This window comes from Aulonocara sp. 'chitande type north' Nkhata Bay, linkage group LG6 (assembly GCF_057382095.1).
Source record: "Aulonocara sp. 'chitande type north' Nkhata Bay isolate Kocher_YH1m ecotype deep benthic linkage group LG6, A_spYH_male_GT1.1, whole genome shotgun sequence".
Taxonomy (NCBI): Eukaryota; Metazoa; Chordata; class Actinopteri; order Cichliformes; family Cichlidae; genus Aulonocara; species Aulonocara sp. 'chitande type north' Nkhata Bay.
Window position 1 is genome coordinate 35,280,693 of NC_141349.1, and position 25,478 is coordinate 35,306,170.

General features: G+C 41.0%; 2 protein-coding genes across 3 annotated transcripts in view; both read right to left on the reverse strand.

The window, feature by feature from the left end:
- gnav1 (guanine nucleotide binding protein (G protein) alpha v1) overlaps positions 1-9,086 on the reverse strand; it is a 34,546-nt gene extending 25,460 nt beyond the window's left edge. Inside the window, exons 1-2 of the mRNA XM_086296604.1 lie at positions 8,305-9,086; positions 7,995-8,086 (exon numbers count right to left, since the gene is read on the reverse strand). Of these exons, the coding sequence (XP_086152730.1) occupies positions 7,995-8,086; positions 8,305-8,434 (222 nt within the window). The 5' untranslated portion in view covers positions 8,435-9,086. The remainder of the gene's footprint in view (positions 1-7,994; positions 8,087-8,304) is intronic.
- A 4,159-nt stretch (positions 9,087-13,245) lies between these two features.
- pcyt2 (phosphate cytidylyltransferase 2, ethanolamine) lies at positions 13,246-24,414 on the reverse strand. 2 transcript variants are annotated; one of them, XM_086296606.1, is made up of 12 exons: positions 24,117-24,414; positions 19,716-19,804; positions 18,592-18,753; positions 17,763-17,914; positions 17,642-17,683; positions 17,386-17,524; positions 17,194-17,276; positions 16,526-16,603; positions 16,070-16,135; positions 15,766-15,831; positions 14,437-14,525; positions 13,246-14,340 (listed from the first exon to the last, which is right to left on the reverse strand). In XM_086296606.1, the coding sequence occupies exons 1-12, from the start codon at positions 24,239-24,241 to the stop codon at positions 14,223-14,225; spliced, it is 1,209 nt and encodes a 402-aa protein (XP_086152732.1). In that variant the 5' UTR covers positions 24,242-24,414; the 3' UTR covers positions 13,246-14,222. The 2 variants fall into 2 exon arrangements, with proteins under 2 accessions (XP_086152732.1, XP_086152733.1); XM_086296607.1 differs by lacking the exon at positions 24,117-24,414 and adding an exon at positions 20,220-20,281.
- Positions 24,415-25,478: the final 1,064 nt, after the last annotated feature.

Consider the following 25,478-nt stretch of genomic DNA (forward strand, 5'->3'; position numbering starts at 1 on the left):
ACAAATATTCCAAAGAGCACAACTCTTCTCCATTTCCAAGCTTGGCTAGTAGTTACAAAGTATTTGCACATAAAAAACTACAGGCAGCTGTGGCAATCTGCTAGTAACCAAAGCAATCACCTTTGATGCAACCATTTCACCCAGCAGGAGCCAGCAGCCTCCAGAAACCACTGCCAACCAGTCAGGAAATACATGTTTTTCTGTAGCAACGAGCGCTTGCATCACTTCCAATATGATAGACAACTCTTGAGCAACTCCACATGATGTCACACGAGAAACCTCAGTTATCCGTTATTGCCAAACAACTTTTCTGTGGCCTGTGTATTCAACCCTGTGTCAGAGCAAAATCTGAAATATTCACAAAAAAAGAAATCCATTTGTTTACGTTTACGGACATTAAACTGAAGGACGTATGTTATTCAGACCCTTCAGTGGAGATGTGTAACCCTGGCAACCAAGAAAACTGAGCTTTAAAAGAAGTGGCAGCTGTTGTATTTTAAGCCAAACCATGACCTTTTTCTATGGCCCGTATGGTACAAGGGCGCTTGCAAAGCTTCAAGCGATAAAATCTTCAAATGACAACAACAGCACATCTTCTGTTTCTATCCAGATACAGATAACAGCTGCACACAAGCAAACAACAAGAAGACAACCAGCCTTCATCTGCGATATTCCATAACCGGAGTCGAGGGGTTGTTTTGACCAGGCAGTTACAGTGACGTGTAATACGGCATGGTTACACAAGAAATCTTAAAAACTCACCAAGCTTCTTTGTTAAATCTGTAAAAGGAAGAAAAAGAACTGGTTGTCCCATTGGTACAACATCCTTGTGTCCCTATTGGAAAGATGACAAAGGAGCCGGATTATCTTTAGTTTAGACTGAAAACTGGACGTGCGGGTAAATATCGAGGTTACTAATGCTTATTAAAAGGCAAAGATTCACACTTTGCATTCACTTGCCAAGTGAAAGGTCACCGGTTCAATTCCAACTAGAGACACACCAAATAGCATTCCTAACCCAGTCGGTACCAGTTGTGGCAACCACTTGTGACAAGGGAGCAGCCAAAAGTGCCCATTAAAAAATTTTTTTAATAATAAATAAAAGTAATGTTTGTCACCAGACATGTGGATCAAGAAATCACTTAAATATAACCTGTCTGATAAAGTGAAGTAGGCTAAAATATCTTAAAAAGAAAAACATCATGTATCTAAAGAAACTCAAGAAGTCAGTCTGGGATCTAAAGAACTGCAGGCTTGACTTTCCTCAGTTAAAGTCAGGATAAATGTTTCGACAATAAGAAAGTGACAGGGCAAAAATGACATCAATGGGAGAGCTCGAAAAAGGACAAAGTCTCATCTCACAGAAAACATCCTGATGGTTCACAAAACCTTTTGTGGACATATTCTGTGGACTAATGAATATTTCCCCAAAAAGCTGAAATTTTTGGAAAATTTGGATCCTATTGTATCTGACATAAAACTAACAGCATTTCATAAAAAGAAAATCACACCAACAGCCAAATATGGTGGCAGTAGTGTGATGGTCCGGGGCCCACTTATAGCCCATTTACGCTAGTATCTATATGTACGACAAATTAGCAAAACATAAGAAATCAGCAAAGACGCCAATAATTTTTCACAGCAGTGTAGGTAGATTTAAGCACAACAAACATTGAGCAAAGTGTTGCATGACAATCAGTAAAATAACTGGGATAATTAAAACACAACAAAGGACATAGTTTTAAAAAAAAAAAAAAAAAAAAAAAAAAAAAAAATTAAATTAAAACAAATATAAATGATTAAAGATAACAACCAGAACTGTTGATAAAAGGACGATGTTAATGATTGAAGCTAACATGAAGAGGCTAAAAGAAAAGCTGAGGGGAAGGGAGATTCAGAGGACTGATCGGCAGTAGAAGTCAATGTGTGACGAGGGGTATAAAGCTGTAAGCTATTAGGAAAGGTAGGCAGCGTCAGAATAGGAGAAATGTTTAAATATGTAACAAGTATGCGAGAAAACAAGAAATCAGGACGGGGCAAATAATTTTCACAGCACTGCGTGTCTTCCTTTAGACAATAGATGTCTTTATTGGCATTTTCAAATTTTTCACAGGTATATTTATTGTCGCGAAGCTGGAGATCATCTTCAATGTTTACCACTTTCAGCATTTTGCAACATACACAAAGTAGCAATGAGGACTTTGTGTTTGCTCCGGGCTGAAACTGAGCTGAAGCAGAGTTCTCAGGTTCTCGGAGATGGAGTAGCTCAAAGGTAAAATGTAGCACTAATATGAAACTTCAGGGAAATAGTTCACAAATCTCAGTTACACTAGTTTACTTTCCCATGAGAACAAACAGGTTATTGTTTCAGCATTGTGGGCTTCATCAAAGTAACGGATCAAGGCCACAAAAACAAATGGAAGTCACAAGTCTGGCAGATAATTGGCTTTAAAAAGCTCTCAGACATATTGCTTATACTTGTATTTGATGATTTTCACCAGATTTTTTACCAGGGTCACTGGTTAAAAGACAGACAAAGTTTCATTTTGTTTTAAATTATTTAAATTGTTTAGATTTAAAAACAGCAAAAACAGATTGAATCTGTTCATCGATAACATGCCTTTACTCTCGCATCTGACCTCACAAGTGACTCCAGCAAGGATTGGGTTTAACCAGGTAGCGTAAGTGAAAGCATGTGTGTGGGTGTGTAGACGCTTTCAGAATAAAAACAGTTGCACAACACATGTGGTCATAAAGATACAAGAAATACAGTTATGTTTGTGCGAATTATGCTTTTATGTTTTGTGGACTTTCACAAAAAAATTTGAAAAATGTTTATTCAGATCTGAGTTTGAAATACTTCTCGATTCAGTGAGCAGCACCTACACACTCTCTCTCTGCACCAGCCTAACAAACCAAATCAAACACCTGTGACTGATCTGCACCGACTGACACTCACTTTGAAGAAGCTGGAGCTAAATGAATGAACTGAAATAAGCAGATGCAGAGAAAAAGAGCCGCTAGCAAGTAAACATGAATGCAAATAATGCAGGACTCCAAAAATCAGTGCTCTTAGTTTGAAAAGCAAGAAAATGCAACACAATCGATATATTTTTAGAAGTTCAGGAGTACACACACATGCAGCTTAGTGAGGAAGGTGAACTCTCATATTTCAAGTTGAATTAAAGTGATCAAAGCTTCATAAAGACAATGGAAGCATTTACTATAGAGGCGTCACAGTTCATGCTTCTATCTTTACAGCTCGTCTCAGGGTAGTGATTCAGTTGTGCTTCCTCACTTCCCCCTCTCCACCTTTGTTGTCTTTATCAATTGTTTCCCAGTTCGTCCTCCCTGACTCAGCTTATTCTAGTTTAGCACTTACAGAGGAGAAGAAGAGTAGCAGGATGCTCACTGTGGCATCCTTTAAGTGAACTTGTGCAATGTGACAGCATTTAGTTCCACCCAAAGTTGCACAATTTTTTCACCGAGACTCTTGTATTGATGATGGGAGTCAGTCCACTGTGTAAAGTCTTTTCCAACCCAAAGATTCTCAGTGGGGTCTGGGCTCTGTGGTGACCAATCCATGTGTGAAAACAACCTCTCGTGCTCCATGAAGTCACTATTTTGGTTGCTTTATGCTTGAGCACAGGTAGCGCTAAGGCACCCACGGACCGCCCGTCTATCTGCGGAGAGTATTTGTTGTTGACAGAGGCAGTGTAGAAATTATGTGATACTGTATTATGTGGGCTACTCGTGCCTGTGCTGCTGTTGGTCCATCAGCAAGCTGAAGTGAAACCAGGTGTTTAAAAAACAAAAGTATTCGCCGCTTCTGCTTTTCATGCTGTGTTGTTTATCTTTGATGATTCTTTTTTCACACTTCTCCCATTTAGTTCCATATCTTGCTCCACTCGTCAACCAATCAGCATTCGATGAGCACATAGATTATCCAAGACTAATAACATGCAGTTGGGATTTTGGAAGAAAAGCTAAGGAGGGATTTTGTAGGTGAAAACCCATCAATGTTCACAGGCCAAACAGACCATAAATGACATTTTTCAAAAGGGTAAAAGTAGCTTTTCACAAATGTTGAGTGTTCTCTGCTCAGACTGCTGCCCCATGACATACATGGATGGATGGATGGATGGATGGAGGGACAGATGTTAACCCAATAAAGAATTTTGAGTCACTTCCACAGTTCTTTGCTTGATGCCAATTATTTAACCCTTCTGAAAGAGAGAAGCTCTTTTTTCATCTTCCTACATATTGTCTTTAGTTTAGGAAATGAGAAGCCACTCACTGCACCAGTTTGGGTTAAATAACCTGTCACCAACTTAAACATACCAGTGACTAAAGTTTTTATACAGTTCAAGGCTCATCCCCATTTGCTTGGTTAAATCCAGGCGGTGGCTTCCTCCTAAAAGCAAATTTCACCATTTTGCAGGCATCTGCAGATTTGCCTCTGGTAACTTGTTTTCATGCATTATCTGCATCTCTCTTTGATCATGCCAATATACAGAGATGCTTCACCAGCAATGGTGATGAACACCTTTGGAGACATCTGTGCTTTGTGTGCAGATATCACTATATCTCATTGTCTTTTCAAGTGATAACTGTTAACCATTTCAGAGCATTTGACCAATCAGTACAGAGCACATACCCTGCAGCCTACAGGAGTCACTGTATGGTAATCTGAACTCATTATCAGCTTTACCTCACCTCTCAAGGAGTAAAGTGACACCTTGTCTTTACCAGTGTGTGTGTCTGTGTGTCCTTTTGAAAGGAAGTCCACCAGATAGAAATCCACAGAGCCTGTTACACCTTTTGAACCTCTGTTTCCAGCTAGATTCAGCAGTTCAAAGTATTACGGAAACTTTGTGTTGCACTGTGCGTCAGCAAAGACATTATGAGTCCCATTACAACAACATAATCGCTAAATCCGTCCAGTTACACTGAACTATTGTCCTGGTCCAGCTCGGCGTTTGGATCAGCTCACTGAGCACAGAAAATTAACAGCCATTAGCACATGTCTCGTGTCAGAGCAAACCACGACAAAGAATGTGACTTAACTGGCAGCGGCCTGATATTTAATCATTAACTACCAACTTTTCTTTTAACAATGAGTAACTAAGTATAAGAGTGTAGCATGAGTCTGCTTGCAGGCTTTGTAGTCACATTTGAGGAAAAAGCTCAAAGATTTATTGCATTTCTCCAGCAACTTGTCCTTGACAAAGGTTCTTAGTGAAACACCTGAGTCAACAGACGAGATTACAGGCTCAAAAATACGAATTCAGTTGATAAAAACTACTACATCAACAGTGCACCCACACACACACACACACAGAAAAACAGAGCTGTGTGCACTGGAAGGGAACAAAAGGAAAAAATGTCTGCCCGTCGGCATGTCCAAAGTAAAAACCACACCACGGCCTTGGGCTGCAAATAAAAGAGGGATGAAACAAAGAGGAGCCCACGTCCTACCTTTCCTCCACTTATTACTTCTAAACAGGCTGTCCTGTCATGGTCCTAACACAACCCAAACCTAAGAGCCACGCAGAGAAATGTAGGAATGTTTTCTTAATGTCTTTCTGGCTTTTGCTTCAGATGATATTTCATCAGAGAAAAAACAAAGTGGAGCAGGGATAATCTGTTCAGGTCAAGGCAGGGTTGAGGTGTTTACTACTGTACTGATGGAAGCACGGACTCTTATTCCAAATAGAGGGCAATGTGTCAGAGATAAACACAAACACATGTGAAACAATAGGTGAAAGAGCGATGAGCTCATCTGTGTATTTTTGTGCATGTGTGTGAGAGAGAAGAGGGCGTGTTTTTGTTTGCTGTGGGAGGCTGGGACGACAGGGGAAGGGAGGGGGGCGGAAGAGCAGGATTGTGGGTTGGTGTCATTTTTCCACTTTAAAATAAGGGCGTCACCTGAGAACAAAACCAAACCCAACTGACACCGGCAATGACAAAAGAGAGGTGCAACTGGAACTCAAAATGTGTTGAAGCATGTATGCAAAGTAACGCTGAAATCAAATATGTATTTATGAAACAAAAAATGATGTATGGAGGATTGTACCTGCCAAAAATAAAAAAAATTGAATGAAGCATAGTATATGGATTAGCCTCATTAATGTATACCTACATTAAACCAACTGTACTGTTGGTATTCTGTCTGTGTGAACATACAAAGCCCTGTCAGGCAGACAGTACCTCTGCAGACTCACACTCAGTTTCTTGACTCTCTTCTCCTTTCTGTGTTTTGATAAAAGTAAAATTTAAAAAACCCAAAAAACTGCATTTCCTCAAGTGGCCACTTGAGGTAAATTCCCAAAACAAAGACTCCCACATTAAAAATCCCCAACTTTACAGCATTACAAAGCAAGTTTACAAGCTAGCATGAAGACACATTTCTCTATAGCTAAGACACGGTCACTTCTGAGCCCAAAAAAACCCCCCCAAAAACCCTAGCCATGTCCATCTTTTATATACAGTCTGTGGCCATAAAGCATTAGTGGACAGTAGCTGATCCTGGCCAATTAACTGCTCCCGAAGTTATTGCAAATCAAGGGGACGCCCCTCCCCTCTCCAACACATGCGTGCACACACACACACACACACACACACTTCTATCCAGACATCCGGTTAACTTATTTTAAATGAATACTATAGTCAGCACTGGTTCAAGAAAAACTCCAGCCTCCTAACTTTCTTTTCAGCTTCGTGGTCTGTTTCACAATCTAAAAAGAGGTTTGACTGTCAGACTTTTCCACTGACAGGACTGTTATTGCTGGGAGACAGAACAGGTAACTGAAGCATGATGAAGACCCTTCCTGTCATCACATCATTAAACACAGCAAGGAGAAGCAAGAGAATGAGAAGGGCAAAGTACAGCAAAGTAAAAATCAGGAAAAACAATAAGAGAAGAGGTCAAAGAGGATAAGCCCTCATTAAAAACAAGCTAATGGGAGAAAAAACTGTGTGTGTGTGTTGAACCGTTTCCATTCTCCCCTCCCCATCCCAACCTCTAGTACAACAGAGGAATTTGGCTTTCAGTCACTCTCACACAAACAGAAGGAAGAGCAGATGTGAGCCAAATCACTGCATACCAACTTGTGCCTGATCCTGGGTATCATGAGATATCTCCCCCCCTGCAGGAAAACCAGGCTTTGCTTTCATTTTCCATCTCATCTCTATCTCTTCTCTAATCATTAAAAAAAAAACAAACTGAAATGCATTCCTGTGTCTGCAGCATAATCTCAGCTCTTTGTCGAAGTCATGTTATTACCTGAAAGGAAACTAGACTCCAAATCAGGGATGAAAAACTCATTTTACATTGAGGGCCACATACAGACCACTTTCATCTTAAGTGAGCTGGACGAATGAAACTCCCCCTTTTGTCATTGCAAAGATGTTTAACTACATACTTAATTCCTGAGATATTTTAATATAGAATAAGGAAGAGCAATGGCTTTTTTAATTAATTAATTAAATAATATGAAAGTACATCTCATTTTTTCTAGATGATAAATGCATAAAATTACAGAAACGTTTTTGGTAGCTCACTGCCCACAGTGGCCTGTGTGTATAAGCAAAGTTTTTTATGATTGATGAAATTTTTTTTAACCAAGATTTCTATAGTAGAAAGTGAAAAAAGGGAACTTTTCTGCCATTTAATCATTTCTCTTTTACTTAACGTCTGTGCTGTGGTATGAATCACTGGAGAGGTCTTTATCAGCAGGAAAAGCTGTAAAACTTACATTTTATGCCCTCTATCATGTTTGCAAAACTGTCCAGCGGGCCGGATTTGAGTTTTTGCCGTTCCAGGTTCTGGTCCTCGGGCCTTATAGATGACACCCGTGCTCTAACCCCACACGTGATACTGATCTTTTGAAGTCATGCATTTGTTTAGATTCTCTACAAGAGCTTAGTGGAAGCACTATATGCTAATAAACTGATAAAAACACAGGCAGGGTGAGCGTGAGAGTGTTTCTCACCTTGAAGGTGCACAGCTCTTGCTTGGTGAAGCCATTACTGTGGATGATTTTCATCTGTTTCACCAAAGTGCTTTTGCCGCTCTCTGCTGCACCTGTAGGAGAACGTGAGATGGTTAAAAAAGTGTTTTAAAACTTGTTTTACTGTGTGTTCAACTGTGATCGGGCTTTATTTGTAAAAGTTATCTATAAAATCAAAGTGTGGTGTCAAAGTAGGATTTGTGCTTCAAAAATTAAAGTTTACATGGAATATCTGAGTTATTTTAAACTAAAATCATCAACAGCTGGGTTCATTTAAAGCTGTCAGTCTCACCAAGAATGAGTATTTTAACCACGTTCATCTCCCGCTTGGCAGATTCGTAAAGTTCTCTGTCTATCTTGGCGCTGTGTATCCTCGCCTTCTTCTGCTCTTCTGTAACTTCGGTACCGAGGCACAGTCCCATCCTGAGCGCGCATCTCCTCCACGAGCCCGGCCAGAGAGAAAACAAAAGCAGGGCAATCCAACCTGGGATCAGTCCGACTTTCTTTCTACAAGCTGCATATTCCGAGTTCGGGCTCTGCCTCTACTCCAAAACTAAACCGGCAGAGCGAAAAGAGGAGTTACCTCGGCAAAGAAAAAAGTCCAGGCCATTGCCAAAACAACCTTCTTCAAACTTCCAAGAGTTATTTCAAACTTTCGAGACAAAACTGATTTTACGCACAGCCACAAGCGCTTTCCCCCCCAGTTAGCGTCAGGTTTCAGCGCCTGTCCTGGGCGTTAAAAAACAAAAAGAGAGAAACCGCAAATCTGCTCGGCCGCTTTCCGCCGCAGCAGTTCAAACTCTGTCCTGCCGCCTTGGCAAAGACCCCAACTCATCCAAAAAAAGAAAAACACTACCTCCGCCCCCTGCTGCCCGCAACCCAGATGGAAATCCTTTGGACTTCCTGCGAAGCGACGTGCTGAAGTGCTGCTGTTACTCTGTGTATTTCACCTGTTCATGAAAAATAAAATAGGCGTGACGTAATTAAAAAACTCCACTTACTACATTATAGACCTAATTTCTCTTTACTTTTCAGCTGTTAACACTTACTTTAATTGTAGCCTACAAAAACACAATCGACTTGCGTAACGTCGCGATGACGCACAGGTAGGACGTTTCAGGTATATTCAGTTATCATGTTAGGTTGTGCAAAGGCATGCTGGAATTTACAGTTTATGAGCTCGTCAAAATCCGCCTCCTAAAAGAGAGAAACAGATACGTGGTTTAACAGGTTGTGCAACAAAACAAAAGGGTGTTTGTAACCATAAAAACACTTCTACTGTGAAATGCGAACTATTTCATATCAGTGTTTGGAGCATTTAGAAATAACGAGTGGTTTCTAAATGAAAAAGCCTTTGTATGAATTTAAAATTATTATTTTCCATTAAAAAAAACTTAGCTGTTCAATATGAAGACATTTTAATTGAATACTTTGCCTTTATATTAGTTCAAATTTCATTTGATCAGACGATCTCATTGAGACAACTTGTACCTAGGCTGATCAAATATCCCTCTTTGTGAGAGACTGTGCAACATTGAGTCTTTTTCTATCTGTCCCACATTTTGAGTCAATGTTGCACATTTTCGACTGATTCTGCAGGACACGCACATTCCTCACGCCTGGCTTTTACTCACTGCATATGAAAGAAAGGCTTTTTATTCAAGTCAGAAGAAGGTCAGCCTGTCTAATGGCGTACTCATCATCAGGGAAAGTTAAAGGGACCAAAAAGTCAAAACCTCTGCAGAGCTGAATAAAACATATTGTTATTGCTGAATATAATGAAAGCTCACACAAATGAAAAAGTAATGACATATGCTGAGAGTTTTTTTCTCCTTTTCTTGCTTGAGTCACTTTTAAATTTTGCATAGGAGGAAAATGCAGTGTGTAGTGACACGGTATATGGGTCATATTTGGATAAAAAAAAACTGCTAAAATGAGCAGATATTGTTAAAATAAAAAAGGTATGCCAATTTATGGATACCTCCAAACTGAAAGCTAAAAAGAAGCCTGCTACCAGGCAGAAGAGCAGAGGAAATAACTGTGAAATAAAATTCACACATTCTGAATTTTTATTTCATATCTCTTAGGAGTGTCGACGTGTCCCATCTTGTCTCACACAAACACAGTGCTTGCCCCACATTTAGTTTGTTGGGATATAGTCACCCTACTTATACCTGAAAAGAAAAACAGTATAAACAATACATTATTACAAAGATCACAGGATTCCATAATAGTTTTAAACTCTCTAAAGGAATGATGGAGTCCTGTTTCACAACAGTAAATGTATATTTACTGGTTTACTGGAAGGCTTAAATGACAGCTTTCATGATAAACAGCAGATCTTTATAAATTGGACTATGGCATGGAGGGGTTGGGTGCTGGAGTCTTGTTTAGGCTGCATGACCATACAGAATATCTTCATAGTTGAGGAGAGACATGACGGCTGACTTAACAATACCTTAAAAGGTTGGAGAAGACAGACATCCTTTTATTCAATCCAAGAAGTTTAATTTTTAACTTTCTCAGCCAGATGTTGGATATAAATCTCAAATGAAAGTCTGCTGTTGTAGCTCTTGAGCTAAATTCCTGCTTTAGCCAGGGCCGCTATAGACAAAAGATTGCTATGTGTGTCTGCAGTGATTCATATTTGGCATGGGAAGCCACAGCGAGAGCCAGTGCAGAACACTGATTCAGGCAGATACAGCCATGAAAGGAGGAAATGGAAGTGTGGGTTGCAAAGTGGCTACACCGTAACCATGTTCAAGAAACAAGCTAAATAGCACACCCTAATTCAGATTTGCCAGTGAGATGTGTAGAAAGGTGTCAGCTGAGCCACTGACTGATGTGGGCTGGCACCGACTTCACGGCCTGACTGAACTAATACAAAGCTCCATGTTTTTGTTGGACTCAGCAGGAATAAGGCTGATGCCATTTAAAGTTTTAATTGCAGGATGGTCAGTGTGGAGAAAACCATAATTATACTTATACAATAATTCTTTTCTGCATTTAAATCAAGTCTGTGATTAAAGGGTGCTAGTTGGAAAGTATCAAAAGCCGAATGAAGGTAAGTCAGAGCCTGAAGTGAGCCTAGTGACTGAAAGACACTAAAATATTGATTAGTCTGATTTCTTTTATGTGTTTCCTTTATTGTAAGTATTATTTTATGTTATTTGTATCACTCTTAAAGCATAAAAACAATTTCCTCCAGAATGTCTAATTTGTGAGATGTTTTCTGGATGAAAAGCCACTGGCATTATTTCCACAAACCAAGTGTATCTCCTCTTGGTTGAGTGCCTCAATAACTCAACATGTGGAATAAAGTCCATGTGTTTTCAAACCTTCAGCATCCGTACAGAGCTCTGAAAGTTAGATCAAACAGAGCTTCTATGTGTGATGTCCAGAGTGATGCCCAAACTCCTCGGGAACACTGAGGATTGCTGATTAAAGATTTACTGTTTTTTATGTGAAGGTTTGCAGTCTTTGGTCAGATCTGAGGGTGGCTGGATGGTAACCATGTGAGTTATTTGTTTCTGAGTGGCTGTGGCCTCATTTCACCGCCTCAGTGAACCGTGACTATGTGCTGACCACGCTCTGTCATCAGGCAGCACACATTATGTGGCAGCGGTAATACAGACATCAAATGCACAAGTAGGGCTGCTTTCTTTCATCTGTGCAACATGGCTAAAATTAGAAACATCCTCTTTCAGGGTGAACTTGAAAAAGTAGTTCATGTATTTGTTGCTTTGAGGCAGGACTATCATAATTCACTATCGTTAGACTGTCCCAAAAGCTCCCTGAAAAGCCTTTAGTTAATCCAAAACACCACAGAGCTCATATGTCTCTTCACTCAACTTTAAATCCAGAATTGGATTTAAAATCCTTCATCATAGATACAAAGGCGTGAATGTTCAGGCCCCATCATATCTTAATGTGTTCATAGTATGATTAACGATAAAGACAGACGGCCACCTACAGGAGCTTTTATAACATCCCATTCTAAATCAGTCCTGTGTTTACAGCTGTGACAGTTTCCACTCTTCTGGGAAGGCTTTCCACATAATTTCAGATTATGTCTGTGGAAAGCTTTGCATATTCATCCAGAAGAGGATGTGTAAGGTCAGACATCTCTGTTCTAGTTCATCCCAGAGGTGTGTGATAGAGCTGAGGTCAGGGCTCTATGCAGGCCAATCAAGTTCCACCAAGCTCATTCAGCCCTGCTTTTATGATCCCTGCTTTGTGCAGTGGGGCATAGTCATGCTGCAACAGAAAAAGGGGTTTCCACAACGTATTCCCACAAAGTTAAAAGCATATAATTATCACAAAAAAATTAAGCTCATGCAATAAGATTTCCTTTCATTGGATCTAACAGGCCCAGACCGAACCTGAGAAAACTATGATTAAGAGGTGTGACTTAATACTTTTATCCATATAGTGCATTACCAACTTCACTCTCAGAGTGCAAGGGTACTTCGACCCATCCCATGTGGCCAATCCCTTAGACTGCAGTCTTCTCTGAGTCAAAGCTCATTTAAAATGGGCTGAGGTGAAGTGAAAAACTGTTCTGTGATCCGACGAATCAAAACTAGAAATTCCTTTTGAGAAACATGGATGCTGCCTTCAGCTTGTTATCAGCACTTGGTTCCAAAGCTGACAGAGTGCATTAATGTCTATAGAATTGGCAGCTTTTACTTCTGGAAAGACATCAGTGCTGAAAGGGATACACAAGTTTTAGAGCAACATATGCCCTCATCCGGTCGCCTTTTTTAAGGAAGGTCGTTCACATTTCAGCAACAACGCTAAAATACATTCATGACAACAGCAAGGCCTCCCAGTAGAAGAGTCCAGTCGCTGCCTACAGTCCAGATCTTTCACCAAATCAAGATTTTGGAGAATCATGGGAAGAAATGTGTGAAAATATTTTTTCTTAAAATTGTGTTTCTCAGTTTAAACATTTAACGTTTTCTATTGTGATTTTATGAAATTTGCAAATCACTGCATTGTTTGTTTGTTTTTTCCATAGAATTACGTCTTTTTCAGTATCTGCATTGTGTAAAGCATCTTGAAACGAGTGGTTAAGGACCGGTTTTTTTTGTGTGTTTCTTTGTTTTTTAAATCAGCAGGCACTATTTAATAAAACTTAATAAAATGAAATTAAAAACCACGCTTTTGCCACATTGTTATTTATTAAATAAAGCAAATATTTTAACTGAGACAATGATTGAAAGATTGTGAATAATTGTAACAATTCACCTTTAATGCTCCCCATACAAAGACAGGAAAAGCAACGGACTTTATGTTCACATGACTTCTTGGATTGTCTCCTGAAGTAGGGAAACAAAAAAAATCCCATCTTCTCCAACACATTCCTTATAAACAGAAACAGGAGTAGCTGCAGATATGCTGTAGTTTGTGGAATCAGACAATGAGACAATTAACAGCCCTTACATTAGTTATAGCTTTTGAGGCACTATTCTAGTATAGACCAAACACACCTTCAGTGACCTCATTCAATGCACACTCACACACACACACACACACACATACACACACACACAGACACACGCACGCGCAGACACACACACACACACTTGGTGCAAATTCAGGTAGTTAAAACTATTCGACCACTCACAGATCGTTTAAAAGATATATTTTTAGGACTGATTTTTTTTTAAAAAGTGAGATCTACAAATTAAATGGATGAAAATTACTTAAAAACAAAGTACATTCAACCGTGCTGATGATAATTTTAAGAATGATCGTTAAAACTAAGCTGGTTAAAAATCTAAAAACACAACCGACAATGACATCAACACTGTGTCAATAAGTTAAGGATACTTACAAAATTAACATACCATTTCTACACCTATACGGGGACATGTAGTGTGTGACTTCATGGACAAAAACAGTGCACAACAGAAAATAAACGTTTTCTGTGGAGGAAGAGTAAAGGGATGCTGCAGATTAAGGTCTTAGTGGGTTTTTGGACTTTTTGGATCTATCCTAAACCCTTTAGGCTGGAGCAGTCCATACTGATAAGCACGCTGATTCACCAAAATATTCAAAGCAGGATTTTGCACTCAGTGGACTAGCAGAGAAACCGAATAGCCAGGCCCAGCTGAGGACTGTATGGACTCTGTCCGGGTCCATGCTCTTAAACCTGAGAGTCCGTGGACGAGTAAAACAGACTCTGGGGCCGTGCTTGCCGTTTTATTAGTGAGCAGTCTGAGCTGGAGCTTCGCCCTGCTGCTTCTGCTCTCTTTTCTTCATTGCTTCAATCACTGCCATCTCCTTGGCCTCTTTCTTCTGGTTCCTGGCTTCAAACTGCAGCCTGTTAACAAGAAAAGACCGATTAGTAAACAAAGGATGAAGATACAGATTTATAAATACAGAAAATGAAGACCCAGAGAAGCGACGAGTCCCCGACCTGTTTTCAATGATCCTTTGGACGATGTCATCAGTAGTGAGATTGTTCCCACTATCAATAGCCCTGAATACCCCCCTCTTCTTTGGTTCCTGAGGGGGCAAAAACATAACTGATCAGAATAAAGCAACTAGCAGATATTTTGCTCCATACTGCCACTTCAGGCCAGATGGGTTAATGGTTTAAATCCAAAGTGAAGCACCTATCATTCATCGAATCTAACGATTGTGGCGGACTCATGATTTGATTCAGGACCATGAAAAGTCTTGAATAGATAAACTTTGAAGAAGTGAATCAGATCAGGATATTTTTCCAAAGTTGTCCTTCCTTAATATGTAGTACACAGCAGGAAATAGCCAGCTTTAGATTGATTTATGAGAAAAGTGTTTGGTTTAGATGAGGCAGCTGCCTGTGCAGGGTGTGCACTGCACATGACACTCACAAGCCTGGAATCTACTGCACAAATTGCTGTGGTATTTGCTCATAGCTGCAAAGGTTAAAGTCCATTCAATGTCTGACCTGGCTGCGTCTGATATTTGCATTTCCACGTGCACCTTTTGTTTGGTGACCTCTGTAAAAGTCCAGGGCTGTAGTACACGTGTGAAAACAGATCAAGACAAAGTGATTTTTATGCTCATCTTAGCTTTGAGCACATAACTCCTAATGGATGGATCAAATCCCTTTCTCCTGCTTAAATGGATTTGGGCAGCAGCAGTCTAAGCAGAAATGCTAAGACCTTCCTCTCCCTGGCTGCTTCCTCCAGCTCTCCAGGGAGAACAAAGGTGTTCCCAATTCAGCTGAGAGACATAATCTCTCCATCATGTTCTGGGTGTGGCCTTTCCCAAAACGTCTCACCTAAGAGGTATCCAGCACTTACTGGTCAGATGTCTGAACCATGACAGCTCTTTTTAGTGTTGAGGGGTAGCAGCTCTACTGAGTCCCTCCTGAGTGACTCAGCTCCTCAGCCTGTCTCGAAGGGAGAGCTGAGACGCCCTCTCAGAGGAATTTGTGCTGCTCATCTCTGCGATATACTCACTGCCCACATTGGTCAAGGATTATCTCTGACTAACCTCAAACTATTTCTTTCTCTGTTTTATTGTTTTTTTGTCCGTTGCCACGAGTGCTTGTCCAGAAAATGTGAGAAAGGAAAAAAGAATAATCGTAAGGGATGGAGGCTTTGTGGAGACTCTGGATTTAACTAAAGTACTTCCCATCAGGCTGCCTGCCTGCTATCGCCAAACCACTTTAAAAAAGGACTTAACTGGATCGTCAGTGAATCCTTGTGCATCTGTGACACAATATCTTCACAGTGTTTATTAACAGTGTACTCACAGCGTAGGGATCCACCCCATCCTTGTCTGGAAGTACCTCAGTCTTCCCATGACACACTAGGTCCACCTGCACATTCAAACACACTCGATTAAACCATGACAAAATACAGAAACATCCTTTTATCTCCTTATTTTTTTGTATATAAACAGCTCCTATATAAATCAGATTTATCTGAAACTCAGTGATCACATACAAGGCTATCAAACCGATTTCTATACACATTTTTGAAATGATAATGGTTAACCACTTCAGCATGTTTAACACATCTCATACCACCAGGGGGCGCCACACATTTACAACTCACCTTAAAATGATCCAGCAGGTCTTTGCCTACTGCATAGGGAGCACCAATCACCACCTCTGACACATACTGCAGACACACAGAGACCAGTGAGAGGAAAAGTTATTAAATGATTAACCTTATAATGGCAGTATCACATCTGTGCATTTCTGCTTACACATCACAGTTTAACCAAAAACCTTTTACAGGAGACCTCAAAGGTCAGTATGCTTCTACAGCTCAGTGAACAACCTCTGGTAAAAACTGATGACAGAGCGGAGCGACTTAATGCTTTTATAGACTGTGTAACACTCTCGTAGGTAACACCAACACATGATGCAGAAGGGGCACAGAGACTTATTGTTCCTGACTGATAGCTGATCAGGAGGAATGAATGGCGCTTAGCCAAGTTCAGTGTGTGATTATGCGGGGCACAAAAAACATCTCGCTGTTATGAACATTTCTCTTATGCGAACTCACCCGGCAGGCGAGGACGCTCAGGGTCCTCTCGTGGATGTTCATGATCGGATAGTTCTTCCCCTTGTAGCGATTCACTTCCTGAAGAACAGGAAGAGATCAGTGATTACCTCGATGCTCTTCCTTTTCAAATATTTATCTCAGATACGGATGTGACAGTAGCAAAACTGCTTTCTTATTTCTTATGCTTCCTCTAAATGTGACAATGAAAAGAGCTGACTGCTGTTCCCGAGTTTGATCAACAAAAATCAACAAAACAAAACAAAAAAAGAAAAAAAATAGAGGTCAAAAGTTCTAATAGAGATAATAAGATGTGAAATTTACACAGCAAAACACGATTCAATTTATTTATAGGAGCACAATTTCTTCAAAATTGGATGAAATGTTGGGAAGAGTGGCCATCTGAAAATGAGCAGATGGATCAAAATGTACTTTAGTCAATCCTGGTCTTAAATAAGAACCCTTATTAATATAACTGACTCAGCCAGCAGTTACAAGGCTCATTTTCACGTTCAATTCTCCCCAAAAGTTTGACTAGAGTCATTAAGGACTTTAGTTTCCATTACTTCTATTTAATTGTGAGCTTCTGTTAATTTAACTTGTTCCAAATGTTTCTCCTGAAAGCTGCTGACGCAGCAGGGGGGAATAGATTTTTCAATCTTGAGATGTACCTGGTCGAAGTGTAGACCTACGATGACATACGGCCGCTCCGCCTGTTTATATACCATCTCTAAGAAGTCAACATGGCCGATGTCTGCAGAGATGCTGTCGTCAAGGAAACAGCTACAACAACATGTTCACCACAGAAATCTCTTTGTTCATAACTCAGCTCTGTTTTTTTTTTTTTCATGTGATAAGGATACGGAAGAGGTCAAACGCTCCAGCCACATAGATGATGGTGTCTCCGGGCTGAGGCTCCTTTCCTGAGGCAAACTGGATAATTTTCTGGGACGTCTGCAGGAACTGAGAAACTCCTGTCCAGGGACTGTGGCCTTTAGGACCCTTAAAGGTGACATATAAACAGCACTGAACGCCTCTGACACATTCCTATCGTCGGGATGATGAGCAAAGACTAGCAAATATCACAAACCCTTGAAACTAAAAGTAAATGACATTTACCTTTCCAAAGTTGTCCGTATGCTGCTGATAATCTGGGTTATCCTGCAGAGAGGAAAAGATTAGGCTGACAATAAAATAAACAACAGCTATCCACACGCCAAAGAGAACCACGTAAACTCACTATGTTGCTGTGGTGGGCTTTGGTCATGAGAAGCATACGACCCACCAGGTCAGTGGTGGAGACGCCCTGAGTGCGCTTACATTCCCGGTAACGGCCTGCTCGCTTGACCTCTTCATATGTGTCCTTGCCGTCTACCGTCAGCGTGATGTCATCTGGGAAACATAAACATCACATCCTGAAGCCTGCCCACATCATGTACTCTGGTTGAGTGATATAATGGATTGGATTTATATAGCGCTTTTCAAGGCACCCAAAGCGCTTTACAATGGCACTATTCATTCACTCTCGCATTCACACACTGGTGGAGGCAGCTACGGTTGTAGCCACAGCTGCCCTGGGGCAGACTGACAGAAGCAAGGCTGCCATATCGCGCCATCGGCCCCTCTGGCCAACACCAGTAGGCGGTAGGTGAAGTGTCTTGCCCAAGGACACAACGACCGGGACAGAGAGTACGGGGATCGAACCGGCTACAGATGCGCTTCCCAACCCCCCTAAATGTTAAAATTTACAACTGTCCATCGTAAGTCCATTAGCAATCAGCTAACGATATATGTGGACGTGTGAAAGTCCAGCAGTTCTCATATTTGTTTGAGATAAAAATGGACAAAACCAGCAAGACAACCTAAAGATTAAGCAGGGAGCACATTAAGGACACCCTGCAGCCTCTACATCAGCAAACTGGTGGAGATGGCACATAAAAGATGGTGTAGCTCTGATTTCACGAGTGCCTTAACCCTGCACTGCACAACCCAGTCACTCGGGAGGATTCTTTCACAGCGACAATGTGTAACAACAAACGTTTTAGGCTGTGAGATTCAAACGGACTCACCTCCATGAACGCAGAAGTCACAGTTATATTTGTCCAACGTCTCCAGGGTGGTGACGTATGGTGCTCCTTCCACTATCTCATCCACCCACTTGATTGCACGCACCATCTTGTAGCGCTCTTCCTGAGTGAAGACTGGAGGGCCCTTGTGCTTGGAGATCTCAGCTTTAAATTGGGTTTTAGGTAAAGAATTATTAATGAAAAATGTAGATATAAATGTAGTTACATTTATATTTTATTTCAACCAACACATTTCCAGTAAGGAAATCTTAAACATCCACATTAAACAGCTGATTATAATCAAAGGTCTGCCTCTGATGTTCACAGCTAAAGCAGGAAAAATCTGACAAAGGTTAGCTCCGTGTTTAATCATTGAGCAACATCTTTATTTACTTCTACCATAAAACTTTATTGATTATAATTTAGAGATAAAGTGTTACTGGATGTGACTGAACAGACTAAAGTCTTTCCATAGAAAATCAGCCCCGCCTGACGCCCTCAGAATCAGCTATTAAGCAAAGCACTGAAATACAAATATCATTCGAGTTATACAGTCTTTAAAACTGCCTTATTTTCCCAGCATTTAGATCCCTTATAACTTCTGAAACAGCGGAGCTATCCGGATCAGATTTCCGGGCTTGGAAAACATATTTAAGCTCAAATACCTTTTCACCGGCTCGAACTGTCATAAGCTAAAGCTAAAATCTTGTTTTTGTTAAAAATGATGTCTGTGATCAACTTTGAGCATCACTATCATGAGACATGGCATATGTTTGATCTGTTTTCAGGTAATTCACTGCCAGATCCAATTTTTTTTTTTTTAAGTGCCTTTTACGTTTGAAGGGTCATATGACCGTGTGGGATAGGTGGCTGGTCAAAATAACATATATAAATAGCATGTAATATAATTTTGACATACATTTTGATACCAGGCTCATCCTACAGCCATGGTTCCTTCTGCTTTTTTAAAAATTATTATAATAACATCAAATGACATTTGAGAAATTCAAACCATGACACAGCTGAGTGAATGACAATTTTTCCATTGAATGACCGACCGTTTAGTCAGGAATTAATATTTAATCACTGTATCAGGGTTAAGAAAGGGTCTGTACTTGTGGTCTTACCATCTGTGTGGACGCCCACTATGAGGTAATCTCCCATGGCTTTGGCCTGCCGCAGCTGGTTTGAGTGACCGTAGTGCACCATGTCATAACTGTGGAGATGGAAAGAGGCGACACGTCATCACAGTGGAAAACAATGGATACATTAAGGGCTCAAACAAATGAATAAAAACACAAGTGTGGCCTTGGTAACCAGCACCCTGCAGCTTTAGGCTTTTCGTCTGAAGCCCTGCAGGCTCACAGCATCACTGTCTTTTAAAACAACCTTTCACGACCTTGTCGTGTCTTTTTTTTATTTTGGTGACCTTGCACAGCAGGGGCCAGACAGTGTCTTTAAATCACATGGCCTATATCCATCTAAAAACAAACTGACGGACAGTCGTGGTGAGCAAAAATGCTAAAGGTTACTGGGAGAAAGGTTAGACGGACACAAAGTCTACGATATTCCAGTGTTTATTTGCTTTCTACTATTTGGCAACTTGTGCAGTTAATGTTCTGTAGACTTGCCTTTTAAATAGGAAGGAAATGTGAGCACTCTTTCTCTCTTGCACCATAGTCAAAGTCTCTGCTGATAGTGAAAGGCATAACCTGATTGTGAAACAAAGAGTCGATAACTATGTTTGTAAAGCAAACATGGCAACACCTTAAAGGCCGGTCCGCGAAAATATTGTTGGACATAAACCGGTACATGGCGCAAAAAAGGTTGGGGGTCCGCTGCCCTGCAGATCAAACCAGGTCACTCTTTCATCCTCTGCTGAAAATTTTTTAGAACTCCAATATTCCCCAAAACGCCACTTATGACCTTGAACTGGCCCACAAAAAAAAAGATTTCATCTTTCCAAAGTGGTCCATTTGCCCCCATCTCACCCTATCCCAGCATCCTCCTCAGTCACATCAACCCTAGCATGTCTTCCTTCACTACATCCATCTATGATCTTCCTCCCCCTTTTATTAATAAACTAAAATGGCAAAAAAGGGCCATTAAAGCTTTAAAATAAAGTCCTACGTGCTGCAGGTATCACTGCTGGGGGAAAAAAAAGAAGAGGTGGGTGGTTGCTGTCAACTTTTTTACGAAGTTTACAAGAAATTTGACAGATTTATCCATTTGACAGTTTCTGGCAAACTGAACAAAGTGTCTTCACACAGAGATCTTTCATTTCAGCTGCTTATTAATTCAGTTTTGCCCTAAATGTGGCAAACAAACTCCGGGTGAATGGAAGCGCTTTCAACAGAGCACTTTGCTTCACCTTTAACTCTTTGCACCTTAGAAGCATACTTTGAGTAACCCTTGAAGCTCTTTTGTATGTCATATTTTTGACCTGCTTATGGAACAAACTGACTGTGAATGTGGAATCAGAGGGTGTCTATGGAGCTACCATCTGAAAAACCCGAGAAACTATTCTAATGATCACCAAACCACAGCTTTACTGATATATACTGAGGTGTCAAAACTCGTCATTAAGGTACAGACTGAGATTAAAAGTTAAAAACTAAGACTAAAGGTACTAAAAGTACACAGTTTATGAAGAACTTCTGTTGCCATTTTATCATTTTAACATGAAAATACCGACTGTAAGGAAAAGCTACTCAGCATGCTTCTTCAGCTTCCATTGAAACTAACATTTTTACTTAATGACAACTGAATCTGAGCCTCCCCCCAGCTGTCATCAGGTGAGAGGACAGGGTAAACCCTGGTCGGGCCGCCCGTCCGTCACGAGGCCAACGCACATGGCCAACATTTGAATCCCGAGCTCCTATACGCTCATATTTCACCTGTCAATGCATAATTTCTGTGTCTCAGGACATCCACAGGCCCTGCACACCACTCCAACACGCCTCTTCTGCAATACAGCGAACAAAGTGTACACTAGATATTTATAACCACCACATGACTGACTGCCTGAGTGAATCCAGGAGAGAATTTACACATCACAAATGAGGACTCAGCTCTCTGTCCAGCCGCAGCAAGGGTCCAGGCATTTTCCCCACAGCATGCGCTTGTGGCAGAAGAGTTTAAAATCACAACAATGACAGATATACGCTTGTTTGTTTTAGAAGTAAGTCCCGTCTGTTGCCGTCAGCAAGACAGGCAGCGTAAAGAACTACGTGTCCCTGAGTAAATATACGTTCAAAGCAGCACTCGGCGTTACTCAGTTGATCGAATCAGAAAATAAACAAACAGTTCTGTCAGACCTGCAGGTGCTCGTGACGGGATTCCTAATGGGATAAAGGTGCACGTGTAAAAGAAGGATGACTAATGCTCACTGGGACAGCAGTGAAAAAAAAGAAAAAAAAAAAAGAGATATTTTAACATCCGCGCAGGCAACACAACTCACAGGTGTTGTGTCTGAGGTTCCTCTGACCTTTAAATAATCAGTTTCACTTCTGTCCAGGCAGAGTTTATTAAATGGGCGTAGGTTTACATACATTTTCTGTAAGGAAAGTGTGCACCAGTATGTTTCGATCATGAATGTGGCACCTGTTTACTCTAATGGTAAAGCCAGTTATTTTATTTATAGCCCTGGACTTTATGACTCTGTGACTGGCAGAAAACTGGACACAAATGAAGCTGTGATGACAAACTGTTGGAAAGGCAGCGAAGAAACTTTTTCTAAGACAGATTCAGATCTGCTGCAAGAAGGACAGATGCAGGAAACCTTTCACGCCTCGTGCAGCATCTCTGTACAATGCAACACATCTGTGGAGCAGAGAATCGTCTGTTTGCTACTTTTAACATTTTAATTCAAGCTTCCTCTGTCACTATACTTTACACTGTTACACTGAGCCGCTTTAAAAATAATGTGACACTTTCTATGCAGGTTAATGTTTTTATTTTGCTTTGCTGGAGTTTTTATCTTATTAAGATATTTATTTTATCATTGTATTTTATACTATTGATCTATATATAATTGCACTCATTTAAAATATTTTGTTTGTTTAGGTTTGTTGTAAATTACTTTTGTAAATTAAGTCATTACATATTTAAGAAAAGCTAAGATATACTTATTTATTAGTATTTATCATCCACAGTGAAAGGACTTGAGGTGGTTCTTTCCAGACACATCCAGGGTACTCTGGGCATATCGTGCCTAAGGAAAGCTCCAGCTCAGTCTCGGGACACACTGGAGAGATTATGTCGCTCAGGTGACTCAGTAGTGCATCGGGTTGTCCCCAGATGAGCTGGAGGAGGTGGACAGGGAGAGAGAGGTCTGAACATCTCTGCTTAGACTGCTGCTTCCCCCATGACCCAAAACCAGACATTGGAAGGAAGGATAGACAGACAGATGGGATGGATGCTTTATCGATCCCAAAAGCTGAGAAGTCACTAGTGCTAGTGCAGTTATTACCAAAGTGTGGGCAGTGAATATACTACAGGTGGGCCAAATAAGCAGGTTTAACATCATCATAAATTGCTTGCGTTTAAATATTAACAATCAAACAAAACCACCGTCGTCATCTGGACGATATCCTGTCATTACCTTTTAGTAACTATCACAAGTCAACACCAGTATAGTATGTTCACCACAGATGTCATTCAAGGAAGAAGATTTTCGGGTTTCAAGCCGGGCGAAACATTTTTAACTTTCGTACAGGCTCTCAGTGCTTTTAATTATTCATTAATCGGCTTTTTTACTGGGGTACAACAAATGTATGTGTTTAAACTGCGTGTGTTGTTCTTGTAAACTTTACCTATACTTCCATATATAAACAAGTACTTTTTCTCTGAACTTAAACGCAGCTCGAGCTCCAAACTTACCAAGGAATGTGTGTCATGAGGAAGACAGACACCGAAAAATGCCGCCCGAGCAGAGGAGAGCAACAGGACGGAAACGACATTAAATTAAACACAATATTGCTAATTATTATTTTTTTAAAGGTTAGATATTTTAAGTATCGAGGCTACTTTTCATTTTACAGCACAGTCCACATCTCCATAATGATTAATAGCTATTCTGCATGTGTGTGATCACCGGAGAAGAAAAACGGTGGGCTCAGAGGTCTAACGTGATGATCCGCTCAGGAACAACGCCCAGCTTTCTGAACGGAGCTCCCCACAACTCAAGCTTATCAGTGAAACACGGGGTCCTTAATAAACGCTTAATAACATTATTGACAACACAGCATTCACCTCTGTTGAACTTCTAGCGCAGTTTAAACACTGCGCATTTCATCATGTAGCGTTGGCTATACGTAATACGCTATTTAAGCTGGTTATCGTAGTAACAGATAAGCCCCGGTGCTCAGTTACCAACTGCCAAGCGGCTAGTTAGCAATAGCATGCTAAACCTCCTGTTCCCCTGCTGTTGATTGCATAACAATAGCGTATCAGACCAATAAACTATGGAGAAGAGTTTAATAAGTCGACACTAATAATAAGAACTGGAAGCGGGTACACACACTCACCAGCCATCACACCACAACCGGACCACCCGCTTCCTTTTCTCTGGGCTGCACGCCGAGGATCCCGGTTTCGTGCAGTCGGCTTCTTCACGAGGCTCGCTAGTAGCGTGGTGACCGTTTCTGATCATCTCTGTGGGCTCAGGGGAAACAGCGCAGCGCCAAACAAGTAAAAACGAGAGGAGACCTAAGTTTAGGAGTATCTGGATCGTTAAAGAACACTTCAAATGAAATCCTCCTGTGCGCCTCCTGTTTTCTAACTCAGACTTACACTGAACCGGGTGCCCCGGGCAACGCCTCTAGCACCACGTCACATCGAACCGCTGACGTGCAGATTGCGCCAGATCACATGTTCAGCGTAACTTTGTGCCCTCGGCAGTAACAAGTACCGCTGTGTGAGAAGCCAAGGGCGCCCACGCTAGATAAGTGATAATACACATTTAATCAACATGTAAACATTCACTGTGTACGTTACTGCTTTTTATAGCTTTAAGATTTACAGTGTAATGTCTTGATGCGTGTTCAATCATCCAGGTAAGTAAATCTCCAAAAGTTGATTCTGTTCATCTGGACGTAGCGTTTTTAGTGGGAGAAACGTTTCGTCACTCATCCAAGTGACTTCTTCTGACTGCAAGTTTCCCCAACCTTATAAACACAACATTTGCATAATGACTGAAACCAGCCCACTGAAGGAACAATGGGCTGGGAGGTCAGTTCCTTCATTATAATTATGCAAATTCTCATGACCATTGATCAACAACCTCTGGCAGGCACGTGCAGAGGGGGGGGGGCTAGAGGGGCTTGAGCACCCGCCCCTTTCCTGATGGGTGCCCAAAGTGCCCTTTTGTTGAGGCAACTTTTTAAAAAAAAAAATTATTATTATTTTTTTTATGTGTGTGTGCGTGCGTGCGGAGTCCTGTCTGTGCCCCTCAACAATAATATTTAACTATTAATCACAGTTTTGCTAAATAAAAGGATCTGGCTTGCATCAGTCACATGATCACATTTAACCAATGATCGCCCTTGACGGCAGAACGCGCTGGTTACGAGCCGGGAACGAGCTCACAAAGAGCACGCGCATTTTTAGCGGTCTGGAGCTGTAGGAGAAACACAAGTTAACTCAGAGACACAGACTGATGCGACAAAACCAGTAAGTAGGTGTACAGCGTACACTGTAGTGTATAGCACCCAGGAGTATTAGCTTATTACGTACACGTTGGTAAGCTGTCTTGTGGCAGCTGACGAACTGAAACAAACGAGCGTGCTGTGTGTGCAACAGCGCGACAAACATTACCTGTCCTTTTATTAACTGCACAAGTAGTGCTGGTCATAGCTGCTGGCTACCTGGCAGTCATGGGTCTGTAGCTC